The 23,542-nt window shown below is 37.0% G+C and overlaps 4 protein-coding genes across 4 annotated transcripts; 3 read left to right on the plus strand and 1 right to left on the minus strand.

The window, feature by feature from the left end:
• The first annotated feature begins 522 nt into the window (after positions 1-522).
• LOC140770658 (cytokinin dehydrogenase 3-like) lies at positions 523-2,439 on the plus strand. The gene is made up of 5 exons (XM_073111910.1): positions 523-1,108; positions 1,196-1,323; positions 1,414-1,674; positions 1,790-2,055; positions 2,139-2,439. Exons 1-5 carry the CDS (start codon positions 523-525, stop codon positions 2,437-2,439), a joined length of 1,542 nt encoding a protein of 513 aa, XP_072968011.1.
• Positions 2,440-5,457: 3,018 nt separating this feature from the next.
• Positions 5,458-6,433, plus strand: LOC140770943 (two-component response regulator ORR3-like). Its single transcript, XM_073112276.1, has 4 exons — positions 5,458-5,693; positions 5,784-5,830; positions 5,904-5,981; positions 6,069-6,433. The coding sequence occupies exons 1-4, from the start codon at positions 5,561-5,563 to the stop codon at positions 6,228-6,230; spliced, it is 420 nt and encodes a 139-aa protein (XP_072968377.1). The 5' UTR covers positions 5,458-5,560; the 3' UTR covers positions 6,231-6,433.
• A 498-nt stretch (positions 6,434-6,931) lies between these two features.
• On the plus strand, positions 6,932-16,728 carry LOC140769599 (probable cytosolic oligopeptidase A). Its single transcript, XM_073110358.1, has 17 exons — positions 6,932-7,353; positions 7,438-7,605; positions 7,694-7,817; positions 8,331-8,407; positions 9,533-9,676; positions 9,801-10,031; positions 10,135-10,225; positions 10,790-10,911; positions 11,268-11,375; positions 11,467-11,709; positions 11,938-12,083; positions 13,669-13,786; positions 14,096-14,255; positions 14,354-14,385; positions 14,682-14,747; positions 14,936-15,007; positions 16,489-16,728. The coding sequence occupies exons 1-17, from the start codon at positions 6,964-6,966 to the stop codon at positions 16,573-16,575; spliced, it is 2,379 nt and encodes a 792-aa protein (XP_072966459.1). The 5' UTR covers positions 6,932-6,963; the 3' UTR covers positions 16,576-16,728.
• Positions 16,729-17,006: 278 nt separating this feature from the next.
• Positions 17,007-23,198, minus strand: LOC140769600 (uncharacterized). Its single transcript, XM_073110359.1, has 11 exons — positions 22,867-23,198; positions 22,730-22,773; positions 22,574-22,654; positions 21,378-21,485; positions 20,773-20,864; positions 19,857-19,931; positions 19,697-19,766; positions 18,960-19,061; positions 17,726-17,840; positions 17,581-17,643; positions 17,007-17,424 (listed from the first exon to the last, which is right to left on the minus strand). Exons 1-11 carry the CDS (start codon positions 23,048-23,050, stop codon positions 17,333-17,335), a joined length of 1,026 nt encoding a protein of 341 aa, XP_072966460.1. The 5' UTR covers positions 23,051-23,198; the 3' UTR covers positions 17,007-17,332.
• Between the last annotated feature and the right edge of the window lie 344 nt (positions 23,199-23,542).

Below are 23,542 nucleotides of genomic sequence, written 5' to 3' on the forward strand. Positions count from 1 at the left end.
GATTTGGCTCCTTTAATGTTTGATTTGGACATCCCCCAAGTTGGAGGCAATCAAATCATCAAATTGATAAACTTTTGTCTAGAGGAGCACAAGGAATCCTATAGACTTGGACCACCTTGTAGTCTCCATCATCAGAGGTCTGAGGATTAATTAATGCATGCATGCATGCAGAGATCTCACCCATGATCTTTACCCTCCTTTCTTAGCCGCCTAGTCTCACCACCAAGTCCAATCTTCTTGCCTTTAAAAGAGAATTATATAGATTAGCTCATCTGGACCCTATTAGATTCTACACAAATTAAGGACCTCTTCTTGTAATGCGTTGAGATTATAAAGCAAGAAAGCCCATTTGAATGGACTTCATGCAGTGATCGAGGAATTTGTTTCTTGACTCTCCTTGTCCAATCTCAATTAATCTTTTGGAACAAGTTGCCAATATCGTCACTGAGATCACATATGAGTAGGATCATATCCTTCTCAAATCCCTCTATCTGATATTGAATTGTGAAGCAACTCCTCTCCATGGATTTTGCTTTACTTTGCACCAGAGTTTACACTCTATTCCTCCTTGTTCTTCTCTATTCTCCATGCATGCATGTTAGAAGCCCCATAGACCTTAATCCTTTAAACAGCATCCTTGAAACCCCCACCGAAGCATCAGTAGACTATGGAAGGATCATCTTCAACTCTCCTGCTGCTATCTTAAGACCCAAATCACCCAAAGACATCTCCCTCCTCCTTGGGTTTCTCTCTTCTTCTTCTAGCAATAAGTACCTCACAGTTGCAGCAAGAGGGGCAGGTCATTCTATCTATGGCCAGGCACAAGCAAGTGGTGGAATTGTAATTGAGATGGACTCTCTTCCTTCCAGTATAAAAATACACAGATGGGGAGATGGAGATAAAATTATTTCCTATGCTGATGTTAGTGGTGGAACTCTCTGGATTGAGTTACTGGAAGAAAGCTTAAAACTTGGGTTGGCTCCTAGATCATGGACTGACTACCTCTATCTTAGCATTGGAGGGACTTTATCTAATGCTGGCATTAGTGGTCAGGCCTTCAAGTATGGCCCTCAAATTAGTAATGTTCTTCAACTCGATATAATTACAGGTAATTATAAACTACTCACTTTGCTTTGTTTTCTTTTCGTTTCTTTTTAAAGTCAAAAGATTAACAAAGAGTTTTATATATGTGCAGGTGAAGGGGAGCTTGTGACATGCTCGCCAAGTAAAAGTTCAGAGCTTTTCTATGCTGCCTTGGGTGGACTTGGCCAATTTGGGATTATAACAAGTGCAAGGATCATTCTTCAAGAAGCTCCAAAGAAGGTATCATCCTCTCCAGTTGATCACCTAATTTCTTAATCTTGTTAATGTTGTAATTTTGATATGATACTATTATCTTAACGACAAGTTCAGGTGACATGGGTCAAAGCATTTTATAGTGATTTTGACTTGTTCACCAAGGACCAGGAGATGCTGATATCAATGCCAGAGAAGGTTGACTACGTTGAAGGTTTTATAGTATTAAACGAGAAGAACTTCCACAACTCCTTTGCTGCCTTCCCTTCTTTAGATTCTATGATCCCTAAGTTGGAGAAGGGTATTCTCTCAGAAGTCTACTACTGCATTGAGTTCACAGTCTATGACTACCAACCCAAAGATTCTAACGTCAAGCAAGTAATAATATATATTCTACTACTCCTCATTGATCACACGCACACACACATATATATATCTTCATGATCTACATACATAGTAACAGAAGTATCTCTTAATTTTGTTGGTGTTTTAGGTGGTGGAGGACATCTCAAGAGAGATGAGCTACATTCCTTCACTAATATACACTGTTGAGGTTTCCTACTATGACTTTCTAAATAGGGTGAGTATTGAAGAGAAGAGTTTGAGGGAGAGAGGGATGTGGGATGTATCACATCCATGGTTGAACATCCTTGTGCCCAAGTCAGGCATTGAAGAGTTCAAAGACTTGCTATTGGAGATTATCTCACCTGATCAAGAGTTTGAGGGTTTAATACTCATTTATCCACTTTTAAGAGACAAGTAAGCAAACTACTACTTCTTAATTAATTTCTCTAATTCTTCCTATCTATCCTCAGTACGTCTATCCTCATGCATATATGCAGGTGGGCGACAAACACTTCAGCAGTGCTACCGGAGTCCGACGAAGTAGTATACATAGTCGGCATTCTGCGGTCCGCAAACCCCAGCGACCGCCTCTCCGACATCCTACGTGAGAATTGCCGCATGGCGAAGGCGGCTGCCGGTAATCAAGCCATTAGAGCAAAGCAGTACTTGCCTCACTACCACAGTCAGGAGCAATGGAAGGAGCATTTCGGGTCTGGATGGGAGCAGTTCGCCGGCCGAAAGCTCCGGTTCGACCCGCGTAACGTTCTCGGGCCGGGTCAGGGGATCTTTCCCAATTGAGTCTAGGTTAGATTAGTAGAAGATCTATCCTTCCATTTCTACGATCAAGCATGAGGCAGGACGTACGACCCCACGGGGCTGAACGTTGCATGCATGGTGTATCCGTGTACGTACGTGAATTATTAAGATGTCAGTGCATGCATGTATCTCAATTTTCTCACTCTTTTATACGTAAAATAATGAAACTACTCTCCACGTACATTATTTATTTACCACATTATGCATCCAAATCGTAGATACATACATAGATCCTACGTGAATTTGCATGCGAGTCGACAAATGCATGTGGAGAAACTAAGAACCAAGTGGATAAAAGTGACAAATCTTGTCATCTTTTCTCCAACCTTATCCAAGTATATATATATATATATATATATATATATATATATTCAAATTCCGTTTGTTTGTTGTATTGTTTGATGTGATGTGTTGATGTACAAATATATATATATATAATGCATGCATGCAAGTTGCTCTAGGTCATGTTCATGTATCCTGCGGATATATCATCTGACATACCCATGGCCCATCTATCATTCAGCTAATAATGATGGGAATAAGTCCTACCATATCACTGAATAATTGATCTTGTCCAAGAATACAGTTCGTCGTATCTGTTATATTCTAGCTGTCTTTGAACGTTAGCTTAACCTATTATTATTATTATTATTATTTAATTTCTATCATTCCATCCACAAAAACTTTTGGACTAGTCTCATGTACGTAACGTGAATAAGATTTGCTATGGTTTATTATTATTTTTTTGACAAAAAAATCATGAGCATACTTACTGGTACAATCCAAGGCATGTTTGCCAACTTGAACCACCACTTGATTGAATGGATTTTAAAGTAATTTGTATATCATGAATATGTTTAGCTTTGAGGACATTATATATCATGAAGCCATAGATAAATGACTATGAATCAAGTCCATTTTTCAAGCTTATTGGGAGAATATGTAAGCTTTCAAGCTATTTGCAAGAATAGTAGATAAAATAATTCTTCGACGGCGAGAGCAAATCCAAGCCTATTTCCTCAAAATATTTTGAAAATTCATCTATTGGAGGACTAGCTAGCTAGCAGCTAATTCAACCTCTAATATTATCTTGATTAGTTAAAAAGAAGAAGCAGAAACCTATATTCCTTGGTTGACTTATGCAAAATATATTAATTATCCATGCCAAGCTCTTCCTGGAATGATGAAATGTCAACCCAAATAATTAGCCGTCCCAGTATAATGATTTCAAACTGCCAAGTTGACTCGAAACCAGGTGATTTGTGCTACTAGTTTATAGGATATATGAAAATGGTAGCTTAATGGAATGAAATAATTTAAGTTCCAAAGTTGACAATGATGAGATATGCTTCTTCTTTTTTCTCCTCTCTGAGATTATGGTATTCTAGTTCCTAGTTTTCAAATAGATTCAAATCCATTGATTGGCTTCTACTACTATTTTCGTTGACATTAGATTCGTGCAGTTGAGATATCCAAATCTTTTTCTTTCAATAATTAAGTAATGCAATCATTAAGATGTGCTGGCATATAAGCTTAATGAGGAGACCAATGCACATTCGATTGAAGAAGTTAAGAATTACTAGGTATATATAAATATATAATGTTTTTATTATTATTAGTACCCAAGTATCTGACTAGGAGGTAAGATTAAAAGTCTATAATTTGTGTTCTATTCCATGTGCCATGGAGTTGACTTTTAACATATTTAAATCCAATAAAATATATATCCTTCTCTAGTTGGTTGATTCCAATAAAATGTTCCTAACTTATGAAACAAGACAAACATTTAAAAGCTAAAATATATAATTTCTTGTTTTCCCTTTTGACCCCTGGAAAAAGAGATGAAAAGAAATATGTTTATGAAAAGGTCAAGTATTAATTCTGAAATTAAAATATATAATTTGTTTTGCAATTAAATTCTACTTTGGTTATTCATGAAGCGAACAGCATAATCTATTGTGATAGTTTAATTGGGATGTCACATACTCTAATATATATGTCAACAAAAATTAAGCAAAGAAAAAAAGATTTGCCAGATCATACTAGAATTTGAATACGTAAGATTAGGTGAACAACTAATCCATAATATTAGAGAAGATCTTTAGAGATTACAAGTGCATTATCTTAACAAAAGAATAAAATTTCCAACATGTATAGGAAAGTGACTTTGTTCTCCTGTTAGGAACATCAATAATATTTTTTGTGTGAAATCTATCAAAAATATCTTATATTTTAATTTTAGTAGCTCAAAACTAACTTGAATCAGTTTTAGCATAATAGAAGAATATAGAGTATTCAATTACTTTTAAAATAAAAAATATATATAACATCTACCTCAGAGTTTGACTTCACTTTTATTTTTTATGTCTTAAAAATTTATGTAAGAGTTTTAAGCTTATTTTACATTTATAAGAAGTTTAATGTGTCTACATGATAATTGTATGTTAACAAACTAATATCAGAGTATTTTTTTAGGCACTAAAAGTAAAATGTAGAAAATCAAATAATAAACATCATATAATATGATGTGAATGATAATAAATAAATAAATATATATATATATATATATATATATATATATATATATATATATATATATATATATACAATGTTTAAGAAAATGAATTATGTTATTAAAAATGATGGAAACTTGCAAATTAATTTCTATTACAAATAAATTTATTTCGAGAAAAGGACGAGAGCATATCTTGATAGATACGGCAACGTGGAACTAATAGGGACGGCACAGGAGGATTCTAAGGGGGGAAGGCGTTGACTTTTGGGGGCTCGCTTCCCTCACCAACACTCCAGTCAACGCATTGACTTTCTATCCCAATATTAAACGGGTCGGTTCAAATTACATTTTCCGTACGTGAGACATGAGAGAGAAAGCTATATATAAGACCAAAGAGGCAGGAAAATCCGGAGCGGGTCAGGTGTGGACCCGGACCCGGATCCGCAGGGATCCGCCTCGGATTCCTTCTCGTTGGCTGGAGAGTTTATTATATAAAGCCGCCGGTGGCGGTGAGGAGCTTCTCCTTCGTTCTTCTCCCTTTTTTCTTTCTCCTCTTCGAGAGAGATTCCTATTTTCCTACTCCTGGAGATGTCGTCGGCGAGAGGAGCAGGCAACGCTACCGGCGGAGAGCTGGACCGGGTGCTCCACGTACTCGCGGTGGACGATAGCTCGGTCGACCGCGCGGTGATCGCTAGACTTCTCCGCAGCTCCAAGTACAGAGGTACTCCCTCCTCTAATCCGTCTTAATTTCCTACTAATAAACCCAGATTAGGGCTCAATTCGACTGCTTAATCTCTTCTGGATCTGGCAGTGACGGCTGTGGACAGCGCCAAACGAGCATTGGAACTCCTGGGATTGGTAATTAATTAAATTTTATAACTAAATTCTTCCATTACTCTTCTGTTTAAATAAACACCTTCTTTAATGGCAGGAAACGAGTGTTAATATGATTTTTACGGACTATTGCATGCCGGAGATGAGTGGGTACGACCTCCTCAAGAGGGTCAAGGTTCGGTTTTCCAATTCGTAGTATTTTTTGGATTTAGAGGATTAATTAGTTTTAATTGGATGGTAATTGTGGATTTGGGCGTTGTAGGAATCGTCCGAGTTTAGGGAAATCCCAGTGGTTATAATGTCCTCGGAAAACGTGCCCAATCGGATCAGCAGGTGCTTGGAGGAGGGCGCCGAGGATTTCTTGCTCAAGCCCGTTCGACCGTCCGATGTTTCGCGGCTGTGCAGCCGCCTCATGATGCGATAATAGCCGTCCGATGAAGATTTTTTTTTTCTTTTCTTTTTTCGGTGGCATGCCCTTTTTTTTAATAGATTTTCTTGGAAAGGGTAAAGGGTAGTGATCACTTCAATTGTTTTTTTTTTTAAAAAAAAAAATATAATTTACTATGGAAAGGGAAGATGCTAAGAAGGCATCGATTGTTTGAACTGGAAGCTATAATCTGAGGACAAGGTGGGATTAGTCAAAGTACTAATTTGTTTCATCTTTTAAAGTTCTTAGATTATGCAACAGATAATCTTTTCTTTTTAATCTCATGGCTAAACCAGAGTTTAGATAATCGGTTGTTTTAAAAGTTTTAAAATTATCCATATCATGTTCCTCTCAAGTTGCTTTTTAAAAATATAAATGAAACTTTTATACAAGAAGTTATCATTCTTAGCTAATTAAATTTTATTTAACAAATTTAAGGAACATAATGGGCTTTTTTTTAAAAAAAAAAAAAATAAATAAATATTTTACATATCTAATAAATTAATAGGCGGTATAGCAGGCCGGGCTTTTGGGCTCAGGCCGAATCCAAAATATATGAAGGTCATGAAATGGATAAATAGAAGAGGCTATCATTTTCACAATACTCCTTTTATCGCATCAGAATTGAGATCAAATAGTTAACAATGAGGGAGTGTGGAAAAAAAATAAGCGGGCTACGACCACATGTTAACTTAATCCGGAACGCGAATGCACCAATAGGCAATAGAAGATGATGATGGCCCGCCATTTCCCGCACCGGGCTCGCCTCGGCATCGTCGCGCTCCGCGTTATTATAGCCGTCGACATGTTCACCATCACGCGCCTGCCTCTCGCTCGCTCGCTTCCTCTCCATTACTCTTCTTGTTCCGCTCTTCCCAAACCCAGATCCAAATCCAAGCCCTCCTTTTGCCCTCTCTCCTCCTTCTGCCTCTTACCTCGCTACCCCAAATCCACCACCACTCCCATCTCTGCCTCATCGTCCTCCTCCTGCGCAGCTCCCCTCTCATCCATGGCGTCGGGAGATACGAACCCGCTCCTCCAAGACTTCGATTTCCCTCCCTTCGACGTCGTCCAGGCGGAGCACGTCCGGCCCGGGATCCGGGAGCTGCTGCGAATACTGGTGAGTCCACTAGTGTTCTCCACGGCCGCGGGCGACCTAGGGGGTTAGGGTTTCGGTTTCTGACGGTTAGTGGGGCTTGTGTAGGAGAATGATCTGGTGGAGCTGGAGAGGACCGTGGAGCCGACATGGCCGAAGCTGGTGGAGCCGCTAGAGCGGATCATGGATCGGCTGTACGTCGTGTGGGGGATTGTAAACCATCTCAAGGCTGTTAAAGATTCTCCTGAGCTTCGTGCCGCCATAGAAGAAATTCAGGTAGCCTATTCCTAAGAAGGTTCTCACTGCCTATTGCTATGCGTTAGGGTTTGTTTCAATGATTATGTGAAATTTGCGTTTTTAACAGCCCGAGAAAGTCAAATTTCAATTGAGGTTGGGACAAAGCAAACCCATTTACGAAGCTTTCAAGACTATAAGGAACTCTTCATCATGGGAAAGCCTTAACGATGCTCAAAAGCGTATAGTAGATGGTAATTATTCTCTGATGTACATATGGTTTAGAAAACTTCTTCGACTCAATGTTGTACTTTATAAGAGTGCAAGACGATGTTCTGAGGTAACTTTCTGCCAGAAGTCATACATGTCAAAATGGAGTAATAGACCATAGAGTGCATTGTAGAGGAAGGAGGTTTTTTTTTTTTTTCCGAACTTGCTAGACAATAGGCAGAACAGACAAGCAAGGATGGTGTCTCTAGAGCTGAACGGTGAAAAATATAAATATATGCGTCGCCAAGCAAAAATCTGTCATGGCTTGAATCTGGTGGTTGTTGTGGTGCAAGTGTTACCAGAGAGGAATTGGAACCATATCTCTCAGATGTTTTCCCAACTTATTGTTGATTGAGGAATGGTGTCACCTCTCAACCATATAATTGTACCATCATTGTCAACATATCTACTCTCTTATCTTCTTTTCTTCTGATTGATTGAAACAGAAAAGGAAATATGTGCAATGTTTCCTTATATTTTATATTCCACCTTTGCAGGTCAGATTAAGGAAGCTATTCTCAATGGTGTGGCTCTTGAGGATGAACAGAGAGAAAAGTTTAATGAGATTGAACAAGTACATTTCATAACTGTGATTGCTTTTATAGGCTTATAAGTTGATTGTCTATGAATCTCTAACTTTCCTCTATATAGACTAGGTTTAAAATCTTGGCATAACTCTTGGTTTTTAGATTAAATCACTCCATTATCTCTGCACTAGAAAAGAGCTAAGAGACAGGAATTATAGAAAGAACTATTCCTAGTATTCAGAAAGTGTAAGCTTGGTTATGAGCTTTTCTTTACATCCTTTTACATGTAATGTTCATTACATGTTAGATACATTTTCCAAGTAATCATTTATCATTTCAGATATTCCATTATGAGGTTATATTCTTTGTCTCTCTGTTGAAATTTTCTGTGATACTGTTGTATCCATGCAAGTTAATCCCTTTCATATTCAGATTGTTTTTTTGCGCCTTCTTTTAATATGTATTTAGTTGCTTTATCAGTTGATTTGGATTGGAGAAGAAAGATTGCTAAGGGGAAAAAGGAATCTTTTAAATTGCTGAAATTTAGGTGAATTAACATCTGAATAATGCATAGAATTTGTTTGGTAATAGAGTTGACTAGGCTAGTTATCTTTATTTGTCTTATTCGACTTGATGTTGGAAAGAACTCTTGAGTATAAGGCAGCTTAACTTGTTCTTATGGTCCATTTAAATTTAAATTGTATATAGACGTCCGAGCAAACTGAGGATTTATTGGGCAACCAAGAAGCTCCTATTTGATATTGATACTTATATAGTTATATCTATGTTAATCGTGATTGGTTAATTCAGTACTCATGCATGATATCTTGATAGGGAAGCTCTCAACATGTCCATCTATAAGTTCATTGGAACTTTGAAAGCAGATGTCATGTTTTCTGTTGAAGGCAATTTGTATTTGATCTAATAAGCCTATCTTAATTCAATATTCAGCTGGATTGTATGATATTTAAATTAACACATTTTTAGCACTAGTAAAAAGACTAATTGGTGAAGGAATTATTTTGTAAAATTTTCAGCAGCCTACACTTCTGAAACTAATTTAACATGGGTTGTTCTAAAGTTGAATCTATTGTTAGACCAGCATTTCTATTGATATTGCCCTTTCTTCATGGCTTTGTTATTTCTTAGCTATTTTATTAAAATACTTTCAGGAGCTTGAAAAGCTATCACAGAAGTTCAGTGAAAACGTCTTGGATGCTACAAAAAGATTTGAGAAATTAATAACTGATAAGAAAGAAATTGATGGTTTACCTTCTACAGCACTTGGTCTAGCAGCACAAACGGCTTTATCAAAGGTATCTCCAGTTAGAAGTATAATATGTCAGCTTTTATTATCTTTGTTGCCATTTACCACAGATGCTGTGTTACTTTCTTCTATTTTTAATGTGTTTTTTTGTTTTGCACTGCCAATATCATTAGGGACATGAGAATGCTTCTGCTGAAAATGGGCCTTGGGTGATCACACTAGATGCACCAAGCTTTCTTCCTGTCATGCAACATGCACGAAACCGATCTCTGCGTGAAGAAATTTATCGTGCTTATGTAAGCCGTGCTTCTAGTGGCAATCTTGATAACACTCCTATTATTGGTCAAATTCTTAAGCTAAGGTTGGAGAAGGCTAAACTTCTTGGCTATAATAACTATGCAGAGGTATGGTATCTATATACTCATCCACTTTTGTTTAAAATGCAAGGCCGAAAAGAAGGTGGGGCCTTGTTAATTTGCCCTTACTAAAGCGGAATTATATTTGAAGGTAAGTATGGCACTGAAAATGGCATCAGTTGATCGAGCAGAAGAGCTTCTTGAGAAGCTACGTAGTGCTTCCTGGGATCATGCAGTTCAAGGTTATCATCTTGCATTTTATATTTCTTGCAATTTAAGAACAATTAAGAAAAAGATTATTATGTTATACTCATGTAAGCATTTTATATTGCTTGCACTTCATCATTTCTATTTTCTTTTTCTTTTTCTTTTTTCTTTCTTTTTTCCTCTAAGTTCACATTTTGTGCAGTCTGATTCCCTTCTAATTACTAATTTGAGTGTTTTCCTAATAACATATGCTATTAGCTTGTTCTCTAGAGTTAAACTATTTCTTTGCTTGTTCTTTACATTACATTTCTGAAGTTGCTGAGATTTTAGTAAGAGGATGTGAAATGGCCTGATGATACACTTTTTTCTCTTGAGATGCAGTCAGTTATCCTATTCTTTTAATTTTTGTATCCAGATTTTATGTAGGAGGACAAATTCACTTGCTTTTATCAGTACCTGTCCATTTTCTGATTCTTCTAATGCATAGATCTAACTTGTTTAATGCTTTTGAGTAATTGTCAATCACTCAATTGTTTACATTTTTGGTAGTTAATCTTCTTCACTAAGCTTGTTCAGCTGTTATCTGTTGATGCATGTAGATATGGAAGATCTCAGAACATTTGCTAAAGATTCCGGTGCTCTAGAAGCCAATGAACTAACTCACTGGGACATTAATTTCTGGAGTGAAAGGCTGCGGGAGTCTAAATATGACATAAATGAGGTTTCTGTTTGCTCTATCTGTCTATGCTTGCATTGTTGGCACATTTGAAACAATTCTTTCCACTATCTGCTGTTAAGTATTGCTCCTGTTCAGTGAGGACTGTTGCTTATATTATTGAATTTCCATGTTCCTACTGTTTTATCTAACATGGTGCTTTAATATTCTTTCAAAATTTGGCTTCTCTCTCTTTCGTTCTCAAAGTTACACATGTTTTTTATGTCAATTGTGTTGAAATATGGTGTTGATATTTTCCGAGAATGAACTTGGTTTATTTCCTACATAAGGATAATTTTTTTTCAGTATAGAGGTGTATATAACAATTCATAAAAGGTTGATTAGTGTTCTTTCTTTTGTAGGAAGAATTACGTCCTTATTTTGCACTACCCAAGGTTATGGATGGCCTTTTTAGTCTTGCAAAAAAGCTTTTTAATATCAACATTGAACCAGCTGATGGACTCGCCCCGGTAAGGTCCTTCCTCTTCTTTTTTACTATGATGGAAATTCTTATGCTTGCTATAAACCTATAACATGATACTGCAATTATATTTTCTCCAGGTTTGGAATAATGATGTCAGATTTTATTGTGTGAAAGATTCCTCTGGTAGTCCAGTTGCATACTTCTATTTTGATCCTTATTCCAGACCTTCTGAAAAACGTGGCGGTGCTTGGATGGATGAGGTGTTTTCTCGTAGTCGTGTACTTGCACGTAAAGGCCCTGTTAGGTTGCCTATTGCCCATATGGTGTGTAATCAAACACCTCCAGTTGGTGATAAACCTAGTCTGATGACTTTCCGTGAGGTAATGGTGTCTCAAACTTCTCATTATTTGCAACTGATATTGAAATGTCGATTAAGAAATTGGCAGTGGTTCTTTTGTGTCAGTATAGAAATTGAAAACCATATCCTGTTGTCAAATATATGCAGATTATCTGCACTCTGTGAAAATCAATTATCTTCAACTTAAAATTTATGGTTACTTAGATATTAATATATTGTGATGATTTGAACTTTTAACTATTTCCAATAGGTTGAAACTGTATTCCACGAATTTGGTCATGCACTTCAGCATATGCTTACTAAACAAGATGAAGGGCTTGTAGCTGGAATTCGGGGGATAGAGTGGGATGCTGTTGAACTACCTTCTCAGTTCATGGAAAATTGGTGCTATCATAGGTAATACCTCTTATATTTTTTGTTATTCTTAAGTTTTCTTGTGCTTATGATGACAATCTTAGTAACAATATCAATCAATCTTTACTCCCATTTTACCATTTGTTCTCTGGGTCTGGCTATCTGAAGGACATCTGTGGAAATCCCAATAGTTTCTCAGTCTATTCCTCCCTGCATCTATAAGATATTGGCAGATTTAATTCCTTTAGGAGATAGTTTCATTATTGAAGGCTGGAAGTGCATGTTCTTTGTGAAATATGGCCAAACGACTTTCAACAAATCTGCAACTCTCAACCCATCTGCAGGATCAATGAGTTTGCATGATGTAGCATTAAGATACTTGATTATGCTCTGTAAAATCCTTGAGTCAATCCTCAGCCCGCCAAGTTCACCTAAGCGGTCTGGCCGCCAATGGGTGGCCGCACCATAGCCGCTTTTCAATGCAGTGGTTACTATTGCTATACAACTAGATATTATTCAATTAAACAGACTACAATCATTTTGTGTTGAAATTCCTAATTGATTTTATGAATTAATATTTGTCTGCTGCACTAGGGCATGAGAATCAGTAGTTCAAGTGAAGTTTTGATGAAGGATGTAAATGAGAGCGAGTTAGGCTCTAGCTTAGGCTCGACTTGGAATTAGTTTCGAACTCTAGTTTGATGTTTAGGTTTGGTTCAGCTCAACTCGAGTCGAGCCTGAGCCAAATCCAAGCCGAACCCGAGCTTGATTAGAGGAGGAGACAGCGGCGATGGGGATGACGGCTTGCCGAAAGAAGTTTAGGCGGCAACGGCTTGGCAATGGAGGAGGATGAGGAGGCCGACGGAGGAGGTTGGAGTTGGAAGAGGAGACTGACGAAGGAAGAGGCGGTGACTTGCAGATGGAGGAGGATGCCGTTGGAGGAGCTGGTTGTGGGAGGGGGGACCACGCACCAAGAGAAAGAACTACTATTTTTTTTTCTTGAATCATTGCTTTCCCCATTGGTTACTCGGTTATTTGAAGAGAAAAGGAGTAATGGTGTTTGGGAGTAATGGAGTAACCAACGGTTAATGGAAGAGGGTTAAGTGATGTTTGGGAATTTGTGATTGACAGAAGAGAAAATGAGTAATGGAGTAGTCATATTTAAGAGTCTGTCAGTATTTAAGAGGGTTCATGTGTTGAATGAAAATGATGAGTAAAGGTCAAAAGAGCATATATATATATATATATCTTATCAAGTCGGCTTAGACTTAGGCTTGGCTCGAAATTAATTTCAAACCTCAAATTTAGGCTTAGCTCAGCTCAAACCAAGCGGAGCTGAGGTCGAGCTAAGCCTGAACCGCTCGTTTATTTTGACACCCCTAGTTTTGATCAACTATGTTCTGGTTTATTTTCTATGCTAAAATGCATTCAGTCAGTTCTTGAAGCCTTCTCTAATAATCAATTTGACTTTGTCTTGTTATGTTGCAACCCTAGGCCAACATAGTATTTTGTGTAACAGCTTGAGCCAAAACCACTTATAACTCACCCAAATCGGACTCGATGCACTACCAAATAATTAGATATGTTGAAATATCTTTTATCAATGATTCAATTTTATCTGTGTCAGGGATACTCTTTTGAGAATTGCAAAACACTATGAAACCGGTGAATCTCTTCCTGAAGAAGTATATCTGAAACTTCTTGCTGCAAAAACTTTTCGTGCTGGTTCTTTGAGTCTTCGTCAGGTCAGTAATGTTTTGTACTTCTTTAGCTTATTTATATAATTATTTTGTTAGAATACCTTTCTTATTGCTAGTACAAAATTTGGAGTTAATCTTTCAATGTAGTAGCATTTTTTGTTTCTTTCCTTTTATTTCTATTTGCATTTATGTACAGTGCCTTGATGGTTGGATGTACACTAAAATCTATGTTTTTGGATGGGCAATGCTGGAATCCCATGAATTTTTTTCATCTCTGACAATGTTTTGCTCAGTTCTTATTTCAATCATGTTTCATATAATCAATAAAGAACATCGATGCACTTTCTTCTGCAGATACGATTTGCTAGTGTAGATTTAGAGCTGCATACAAAGTATGTCCCTGGTGGAACTTTATCCATATCTGATATTGATCGAAACGTTGGGGAAAAGACCCAAGTTATTCCTCCTCTGCCAGAGGACAGATTTCTTTGCAGTTTTAGTCATATATTTGCAGGTTTGTTTATACTTTACGTTTGTAGATTCACTTTTTATTCCTTATCTATTCAGCTCGTACAGCAATAACATGGTTTCATTTCCATGGTCTGCTTATAGGTGGGTATGCTGCAGGATACTACAGCTACAAGGTACATCATTTTAACTAACTATTATAGCACAAAGATTTAGCATAACAGATCATTAATGGACTGTTTTTAATGAACCTCTATCCTGAGGAGTTCCCTAGATAATTTGTACAATGACAGAAATCAAAATGCCATAATTGCTAGTTAAGAACATTAAAAATTTAGGGTCGATTCTTCATCACGCTGATCTTTTGATATTGACATGCTATTTTTTTTTCATATTAAAATATGGTCTTACAAGAATGTAATTTGAACAATATTTTTGTATGCAAGACTCATTTTGCTTTATTATTTTACAGTGGGCAGAGGTGTTGTCAGCCGATGCTTTCTCAGCATTTGAGGATGCTGGTTTAGATGATGATAAGGTATTGATTTACTTTTCTGCCATAGTTATCAGCACCCAAAGATGATAGGGAAAATGTGAGTGTTGCAGAATTAATAGATTATCTCATAGAACACTCTGAGGGATGAGCAAATTAGAAGTGATTGATGTAGGTGATATGGTCCTTAATGGTACATCGGGATAACTGATGGCTGATCTTTTCTGTGACAGGCAATCATTGAAACTGGTCACCGATTTCGGGAAACAATTCTTGCACTTGGAGGTGGACAATCACCACTTGAGGTTAGTTCTCATCATTTTAGTAGGTTTAGCTTTAAACTTTGTAAATACTATAATACTTCTACTGTTTTCCATACACAACTTCCTCCGAAATCCAAATGGGCCTCAGTGTATAACTGAATTATTGTTGTCTACATTAGGGATGCAATGTGGGAATTATACATTTTTATGGATGTCTATTATCTCAGGAATTGAACCTAATCACCCTAAGCCAAAGTCTGCCTAGATAAGTCCTTATGGATTTTCCTGATAAGAATCAGTTCCATATATATTCCTTATCATCGTGGTGAATAAATATGTAGAACCGAGGGTGGAGTTTTTATCAAAGTAGAAAATTTCATAGATACATATTCTTGGTTCTGGATGGTCTAAGGTCATTAACCCAAAGCGATTTCTGGCAGCCAACTTGCACAGCAGCTCAATATTGGTTGGATATTATTTATTAGTGCTACTCTCAGGCCCAAGCAAAGGATTGAGACTCTTTTCAAAAGCCAGCTGCCAAATTGACCTCAGGCCTTTAAAAAATGGTTTTAATTTTGTTGGAAGAGCAAAATTTGGCAATATGCAGACTGGAATGCATGTAATTCAGTAATTTTATGGCCAGTTAGTGGATATCTGCATTTTACAGTTTGATCTTTTTCAACTGAGAGGATCCTTTGGTATATTCACAGACATGGAAATGGATTTGAAAGGGAGATAGTTACAGTGGTCAGAATTTATTTCTTCCTTGCAAAAGTAGCTAGCCGGATTGTGGTTAATGAGAGACTGAAATAAGACTAGTACTTAGATGGACTATATGGAAGTTAGTAACAACGGCCTGTTATTGCTTTTCCTTAGGCTTGCTAATATCTATTCCCATGTGGGAAAGAGAAATTGGAGGTAATTTAGGAACTTAATTAGAGAAATTGGAGGGGAAGAATAAGTGAAATGGGAATAACTTGTAAGCATGCTCCAATTTGGATTTATTGATCCAATAGATACGAGCGCAGATACAATTACAAACTGTGTACAACTACACTCCCACTGGTGGATAAGAGAGGTTTTTCAGGATAGATAGAAGACCTTAGGTGCCATGTAGTCAGTCCGGTGCCCTGGACTAATCAACTGCATAGTTTGAAATGTTCAATTAGTTATTGTGCCTAGGATATACTGCCTCTTTTTGATAAATAAACTTGCAATTTGCACCACAATTGCTGCTTAAAAGGAGATTTCACAATATATTTTAATTCCACCTGTTTCTTGAACCTCTGAGCATCACAAACTCTGATCTCTTGTATTAGCATGAGTCATAATGAGATTTGCAAGTCGTATCATTTGCTAACCAGCTGAGTATTGAGTGGTCCTCGGCATTTTGTTCTCACAGTAGTCTTATACGTCTGAAAATACCGTTAAAACTTGCTCTTCATTTTGCTATATATGGTAATCTATTTTAACGAGTAACAAGTAACAGGTTTGGTTCTCTCGTTTTTTTATACTAATGGCAGGTATTTGTTGCATTCCGAGGAAGAGAACCTTCACCAGAACCATTACTTAGGCACAACGGCCTGCTACCGGCTATTACTTCCGCTTGATTCCTCCAAGATCATGGCGCCTATAATGTTGCAATGCATTTTCATTTCTATGCCTGATCATATTCAAAACATCTGGATTTGTCTGGGTCAGAACTTCCAGAAAATATGAAGAAAAGAGCTTATTAATTTTTTATGCCGCTCCTACTTTCTGCCTGGGAAGCTCTTTTAACTTCTTTGTCCGTTAAATAAATTTTTTAGATCGCAAAGTTAGATATGAAGGTCAAGTATTGCTGGGCAGCTTATCACTTATTGGATTTCCTTTTCCAGCTGAGATTTTATTCAAAAGATGTGATGCTAGAGCTCGCTTACACAGTCGCTTTATGCTGTACGAAGACAAAACTTTGAAGCAAGAAAACTCTTGGATGACGCGACATTGCGAATGATATCGCGTTGGAAGAAGGAAAAAATAATGTCAAGAAGACATGCTACTCTAGATTTAAAGTAGATTTATTCTGAATAGAAACCGTCTGCAGGTAATGGGATAGAGATTACTTGCATTGAAGATATACATATGCAATGCCAGAGCGCCAAATTAACAGTAGTGACCAAGATACGACCAAAATATCGCTAAAGATAATATGATCTGCAAATGTAAGCTCAAGCATCTAAAGCTAAAACAGTACCGCTGACGCATTACGTGCTTGTGAACTGCTGCAACTGAAAATGGGGCACGTATTCCTAGCTTTCTGTTGCCATTTTTATTTCATTCATAACTATACGAATATAGTATATTGTGCATACTAGCACTCATCTCATCTTAGACATACAAATGCTGGTTGCTGGCCAGACATGCTTCTATAGCTGAATTCTTCTCTTGGTTGTTGGCAAACCTGATTCGCCGACCATGTCCTGGAATATTACTTCAGGTTAGCAGATGGACTTGTATGAAAGACTTAAGCAACGTTGGATGGACTATCATGTGTAACTAGCTATATTTTACAAGGATAGATCCCCTTCGTAATAAAAGCAAACAACAGAAGATCAATATTGGAAGAGTACACCCACCAGGTAGAATCCACTCAAAGTTCAGGTCTAATAACTCCTTAATACTGTCCATTTGCAGGCTAACTGCAAAGAAAGTAAGAAAGTTTAAGAGAATGTATGGATCTCAGTGCACAGTATAAGACCAGTCGGATACTAGGATGAGTACCTGATTGATGGTTATATATCAGAGAAAAACATAGATCATCAGATTCATCGGATTTGGCAAGATGGTCTCCAGTGAAAAGGACTTTTAGTCGCTCATAATACAAGCATACTGAACCCTGCACAAATAGCATAAATAAGAATCAAGATGGGAAATAAATTCTGTTCTTACAGTCCAGAAATTAGACAATTTAAGATGACTGGGTAGACAACCAATTGAAAACATGTCAAATCCGTTGGAAACTTGTCATAGACCCCCAGTTTTCTGAAAAAGGATTGCAGGATGATGACACTGATGGTCTAGCAAATCCATTAGACAACTAAAGATTCAAAGGGTCAAATGAGGGAGAACCCTACAGGCTCAAGCAAGTTTAGCTAAAAAACAATGAAGAGTAAATCGTAAAGACATGAAAATTTGTTCTTGATATATTAAAATATGCATATTTGCATATTCTTCCCTGGCACTAGTCTCCTAAGAGTTCCTACTTGGTAAAAACTTTGCACAAGGAACAACTAATTTTGCAGAACTAAAGCCGTAAATTTTTCTATAATATCTCCTCTTGCAATTACCTACTCCTGTATGCAGATTCTACAATTCATACATCACGTTCTTTAATTCTGGACTCTTTGCCTACATGTCTAGCTGCTAATTTTCCTAGTTTGGATATTATGCATCCTGCCTCTGAAAAAAAGTTCAGCCAATGTTTTAGCAGTTTCATAACTTCTCTTTTTCCATTCGCATTCACTCATCACTTGTTTGAGCTGAATAGAGTAATAGCCTCAAGTTACTTTCAGCACTTAATTGAGAATTGACTGCAGCTTTCTCTGGCAAACTTAACGAAACATTATTCAAGAGAATATCGTTTATTGTATGATTGAAAAGTATGATAGTGAACATGGCAGACATGGTATGTGCAATGCGCAGGCAATTGCAGCTAATCTAGTGCAGCTCCTCCACTTGGGTTTATTTACTAAGCATAATGCAATTACAAACTTAATACACTGGCATCACCAAGATTAAAGTGGCTCAGCTAACAAATGAACTATGTTAAAAAAGCACATCATGATCACAAAATGAGCGACTCCTAAATTTCACTCATTGTTATGCCTTTCTGTTTTCTTTATTATTTTCTTCTTTATTAGTCACATAAATTCATTTAGATCCTTCTACTGTGTGGGTGATGAAATTTCATTGCAATCTTCATAAAACATACAAAAACATTTTCCAGTATTCTTACTTCAGTATGGCCTGGAGTATGAATGAGCTTAAATTCAGTTCCAATGCTCCACGGGCCATCCCCATATAGTTTCATCTCAACTTCTTCAGTAGAATCCTCTACCTATAACAATGCACAACAAGGACAATATTAATTCAGACATTTAAATCATTAGAAAAGATTACGGCTTGTCAACCATCCATAAGTAAAAATATACGCAATCCACACAAAATGGTTTCGGTTTCATCATATGCAAGAATTGGAAATTTATGAGCATACTGTGAAAACTTGTGCATGCCTGTACAAGTACAGTACAGTACTTAATAAAACATCTCCCAATCTAACCTTCTAATTTGTATGTCAAGCCTATGTTAGCCTCTGGCAATACTTGGGCTTGAATTGGTAAACTCAGATGGTTAAAAATAATTCTAAAGTCTTGCCCGGAACTTTCTCAACCTTATGCTCAAGTCAAACCCATACAGTTCGGAGAAGGTTTAAGTGATGCACCATTGGCAACTTCTAAGAATCTTACTATCCTATAAAATTCCTTGCTCAAGAATTTCTACTTTTGGTGTTCTTTTCTTCTTCTCTCAAGAGCTCCATCAGAATTCTTCTTTATCTTCAAATAGTGTATATCCCTGTCAACCTAAATACATTATTATCAACATTTTCTCTCCATGTTAGCAACTCACCTGCTTTCTTGATTAAAATATTTGAAAGGAAAAAGATGTATTATATCGTAAAGTATGGACTCATACATCTCCAGAATGGAGAATCCTCTCACATTTTAGCCGCTTGGACCACTTCTCATGATCTCCAATGTCATCCCTGTTGGTGAAACTGGTCAGATACTTTTCCAGCAACAAAAGGAAATAAGTATCATGTGAAGAAAACAAAACTTCAGTTCCTTTATCATACTTGTGAGTCAGAAACATGTAGCGGACTCCCCCAAGCATCTCAATATTACGTGCCAACTTCTCTGTATATCTTGGACTGCAAAACTATGGATCATTATGAGCCGAATAAATCTGGTAAAGAGATTGTTTCAAGATTTTAACTTCTTAACTTAATTCCAGTATCAGCAATTGAAAACCAGAAAATGCCCTGTTGAGATAGATGCAGATTTTACAAACTACAAAAAACCCTTAACAATCTTTTTTTTTCTCAATTCACATGTTGCCACATTTGAAAATAAAAATAAATAAGATAATTGCATCTGAGAATATGTAATTTTTGGAGTTGGATACTTTTTCTGACCTCAATGCCTCATAATGTAATTTCTTTATTATACTACTAACCTTTTAGTTTTATAAGGGGTATGAAACTATAAGTCTGACAGCCATGGTGGTTGCTATTTTACTGACTAACGGTATAGCATTTTATTCAGGAGTGACTATCTCATTTGATAAAGTGGAACCAAAGTGGCTGTCTTTTAATGAAAATCCTACTCATTCTGAATTTTGAAGCACTAACATTTATTGAGTTCCAGGTCTTAAAAGAGCGCCTGGAATTTGAAATTTGACACTTTTCCTCACCCTTATTATAATAAACTTAACTACTATGATGTCAAATGACAAAGACTTGGAAGACTAATCCATCAGGAAGATGACTGAAAGTTATTACCTTGTCATAGATATCATAAAGTTCATTTATTTCCCACTTCTATCTTCAGTTCCAGTTTGACAACAACAAATCCTCGTATCTTTCTAAGACTCCACTGAGTTATTTTCTCTAATTGCTGTTCAGAAATTCTAAACCACACAGAATTTGCAAGTACTCAACCATAATAGTAGATGGATAGAAATCTATATTATATAAAGGCCTAATAACTTACCTATCAACCAATATGTTCCCTTCTGGGTGAGTGATAAGATAGGATGTTGCTGCAAATGATCTCTCAGAATGGTAACCACAATGATAAACACCCTGATATCACAATAATATATAAGTTGAAAAAAAAAATGTATTTGCTGCATAAACATGACTGCATACATGTTCATAGGAAATATCAGTGAATACTTATACACAAATACAAGCCAAGAATTCCGAAAGTGCATAACACTATAACCAGCTTAGCGCACAGAGATGAATTGTATAACTTTTCTCTGAGATCCCTTTTTTTCACTAGAATTAAAGAAAATAGCTGAGATGTGGCAAAGTAATGAAGGAAGGGGAAGAAAAGCAGTCCATATTTTGAATTGCTATTTCGGAACAAGAGCTGTGGTTTGCAGGACGGCAACTAACTAAAATTGGATTCAGCAAATTGGCTGCACATCCATGCATAAGCAGCACTTAGTGCTGCCATCCTCTTCTCTGGCAGGAAGATACAGATACTAAATTGATAACAAAGATAACTTTTCAGCACATCCATAAACCTGGGAATCCAAATAAGTAATTGTCTAATGGTGATGAAACAGAATTGAGATTACAAGAGCATACTGGAAGTGCAATTTCATCTATGGGAAGAGGAAACATCTTCTGCACTTCTAAAATCTTCTTTGTAGGTTTTTCAGTATGTATTGAGCTTGTAGGACAGGAAAGCAAGGCCTGCAAAAGAATAAAATTTCAATGAAAAAGAAAAGCCTACAACAACCTGTAGACGAACAATTACTTTCTATTAGAATGTAGATGCACCATCATCTTTACTTCTTTAAACAATAAATTATGTAGAAGGTCATCTTACGCAAGCTAGGCATTTGTAGATTTCATGTAAACTTCCATGAGAAATAAGGAGAGCTATACCTGTAACTAGGCAATTACTTTTTATTGGAACATAGTTGCATCATCATCCCTACTTTAAACAACAAATTGTGTACAATGTCATCTTACAGAAGCTAGGAGTATTGTAGATTTCATCTAAACTTCAATACAGATCAAGGAGATCTATACCGCCAATAATGTTAATACTCTTAGACCCCAGCAAGTAGTGCATGGAGTTAATTTCCTGAGGCCTTCTGAAATGCCACATGGCTTCAAGTTTCAATTAGTAAATGATAAACCAATACACCATCCTAATTTCTTCACGTTTTCTCATATTCACATCTTATTACACTGAAATGACAGAGGAGAGAGAAGCTTCCTTCTGCAGGTCATCATAAAAGGACTTTTGCCAGCAATATGAGATCGGCTTGAGCACAATTCAAATATGAGAAGGCTACAAATTACAGCGGTTGTTGCCAATCTGACATCAAACTCTAAAAGTTTTGTTACCAATTCCCGCTGCAAGCAAAATCAAGCAACAATAGTCTCGCAACAAGAGCTATCACATTGCTTGGCGGCATAATCTACCTTATTCTTGCAGTTTAAACCTCTCCAAATAGGTCATTAGACATGGAAATTGTCCAACGGAAGGAGAAAGATGACAACTTCAGTTATGGCTTTCCTCAAACTTCACAGGACCAAGGTGAAGTTTGTTGGGCTGCCTTCTATTAGTTTATCAGTGACTAATTATTGGGAAAGATTAGTAAATCATGACCTAGAGAAGACATGGCAATAGGATAAGAATTATTATATTCAAATCAACCGAGAGTATTCAGGAAAACCCCATCTTATCACTCAATCAGCTTAAGCAACGCAAGACAACTGCGAGAAAGGTTAATTTGTGCTAGACTACCACTAACAACGACGGAGATCACCTGCAGTGCCTTAATCTTTTCCTCCTCCGAGCTCGGCTGCCGGGTTACCGCTGATTTCCCATCAACGCTCGTAAAAATCTCCTGCAAAAGTAATCACGCGATGCTCTAAGTTGCAATCTGCAACTAAAACCTACGGAGCCAACCAATCCTACTTACCGGTGCCATCCAACGGCACGTATCGCAATCAATACACCGGTGATCTGCAAGAGATCACAACCAAATCAACTTATTCGAAACCCAACGAAATAAGGAAAAGAAGGGATTTCTTTTCTTTTTCTTTTCTTCTTTCTTACCAACGAAGAAGTCCCCTTCCACGTTCTGCGGCCGCCGCTGACGAGTCGAGGCGGCAGCTTCTGCCCTTACAGCGAGGCGGCGCGTGGCCCCTCGTTCGTTCCGGAAACGAGACGAGGGAAGCGAGGGAAGATTCTTTGGCCAGAGGAAGGAGTCCTTTAGTGTCATTGCCATTGCCATTGCCATTGCTATCAAAAGTGTTCGTCGAAATGCCCCAACGGAACGCAAAAATTAAAAAGAGAGACTCAGAGAGAGGACAAGGGGTACGTGGGCATCGCACTCCCACTCAAGTGGTGTAGAAAAAGGCAGTGATGACGCGCCGCCATATCGCCATGCAACTAAGTCCAGACCACGGTAGCCACCACGAGCGTCTTTGACCAAACTACCTAACACTCTTTAATATCTTATTTCACTCAACCATGTGAGTTGAAAATTCGCATTTTCTAGATAAATTTTTTTTTAATTAGAGAAAAAATATTTTATATTTCAATATATATATATATATATATATATATATATATATATATATATATATTCGTTCGTACTGGATAGTTTTTTAATGTCAAACGATTTTTTTAACTCATATAATATCGTATTTAGTTTTTAAAATAAATTAGACACATAATATAAAAATTTAGTAGATTTAAATTAGTCAAATACTTTATCAAGAATCCATCT

This window comes from Typha angustifolia, chromosome 11, assembly GCF_048772165.1.
Source record: "Typha angustifolia cultivar Huaian chromosome 11, ASM4877216v1, whole genome shotgun sequence".
Taxonomy (NCBI): Eukaryota; Viridiplantae; Streptophyta; class Magnoliopsida; order Poales; family Typhaceae; genus Typha; species Typha angustifolia.

Bases quoted from the DNA above. Each gene is read 5' to 3' on its own strand.
- LOC140769600 (XM_073110359.1), bottom strand. From the start codon at position 23,050: ATGGCAATGGCAATGGCAATGACACTAAAGGACTCCTTCCTCTGGCCA. The intron at 20,865-21,377 runs GTATGCTCTTGT...TTGTGATATCAG, and splicing joins TAGATGAAATTGCACTTCCA to GGTGTTTATCATTGTGGTTA. The intron at 19,767-19,856 runs GTATGATAAAGG...TTTCACCAACAG, and splicing joins TACATGTTTCTGACTCACAA to GGATGACATTGGAGATCATG.
- LOC140770943 (XM_073112276.1), top strand. From the start codon at position 5,561: ATGTCGTCGGCGAGAGGAGCAGGCAACGCTACCGGCGGAGAGCTGGAC. The intron at 5,831-5,903 runs GTAATTAATTAA...CTTTAATGGCAG, and splicing joins CATTGGAACTCCTGGGATTG to GAAACGAGTGTTAATATGAT. The intron at 5,982-6,068 runs GTTCGGTTTTCC...TGGGCGTTGTAG, and splicing joins ACCTCCTCAAGAGGGTCAAG to GAATCGTCCGAGTTTAGGGA.
- LOC140769599 (XM_073110358.1), top strand. From the start codon at position 6,964: ATGATGATGGCCCGCCATTTCCCGCACCGGGCTCGCCTCGGCATCGTC. The intron at 9,677-9,800 runs GTATCTCCAGTT...CAATATCATTAG, and splicing joins CACAAACGGCTTTATCAAAG to GGACATGAGAATGCTTCTGC. The intron at 14,256-14,353 runs GTTTGTTTATAC...GTCTGCTTATAG, and splicing joins TTTTAGTCATATATTTGCAG to GTGGGTATGCTGCAGGATAC.
- LOC140770658 (XM_073111910.1), top strand. From the start codon at position 523: ATGGATTTTGCTTTACTTTGCACCAGAGTTTACACTCTATTCCTCCTT. The intron at 1,109-1,195 runs GTAATTATAAAC...ATATATGTGCAG, and splicing joins TCAACTCGATATAATTACAG to GTGAAGGGGAGCTTGTGACA. The intron at 2,056-2,138 runs GTAAGCAAACTA...GCATATATGCAG, and splicing joins TATCCACTTTTAAGAGACAA to GTGGGCGACAAACACTTCAG.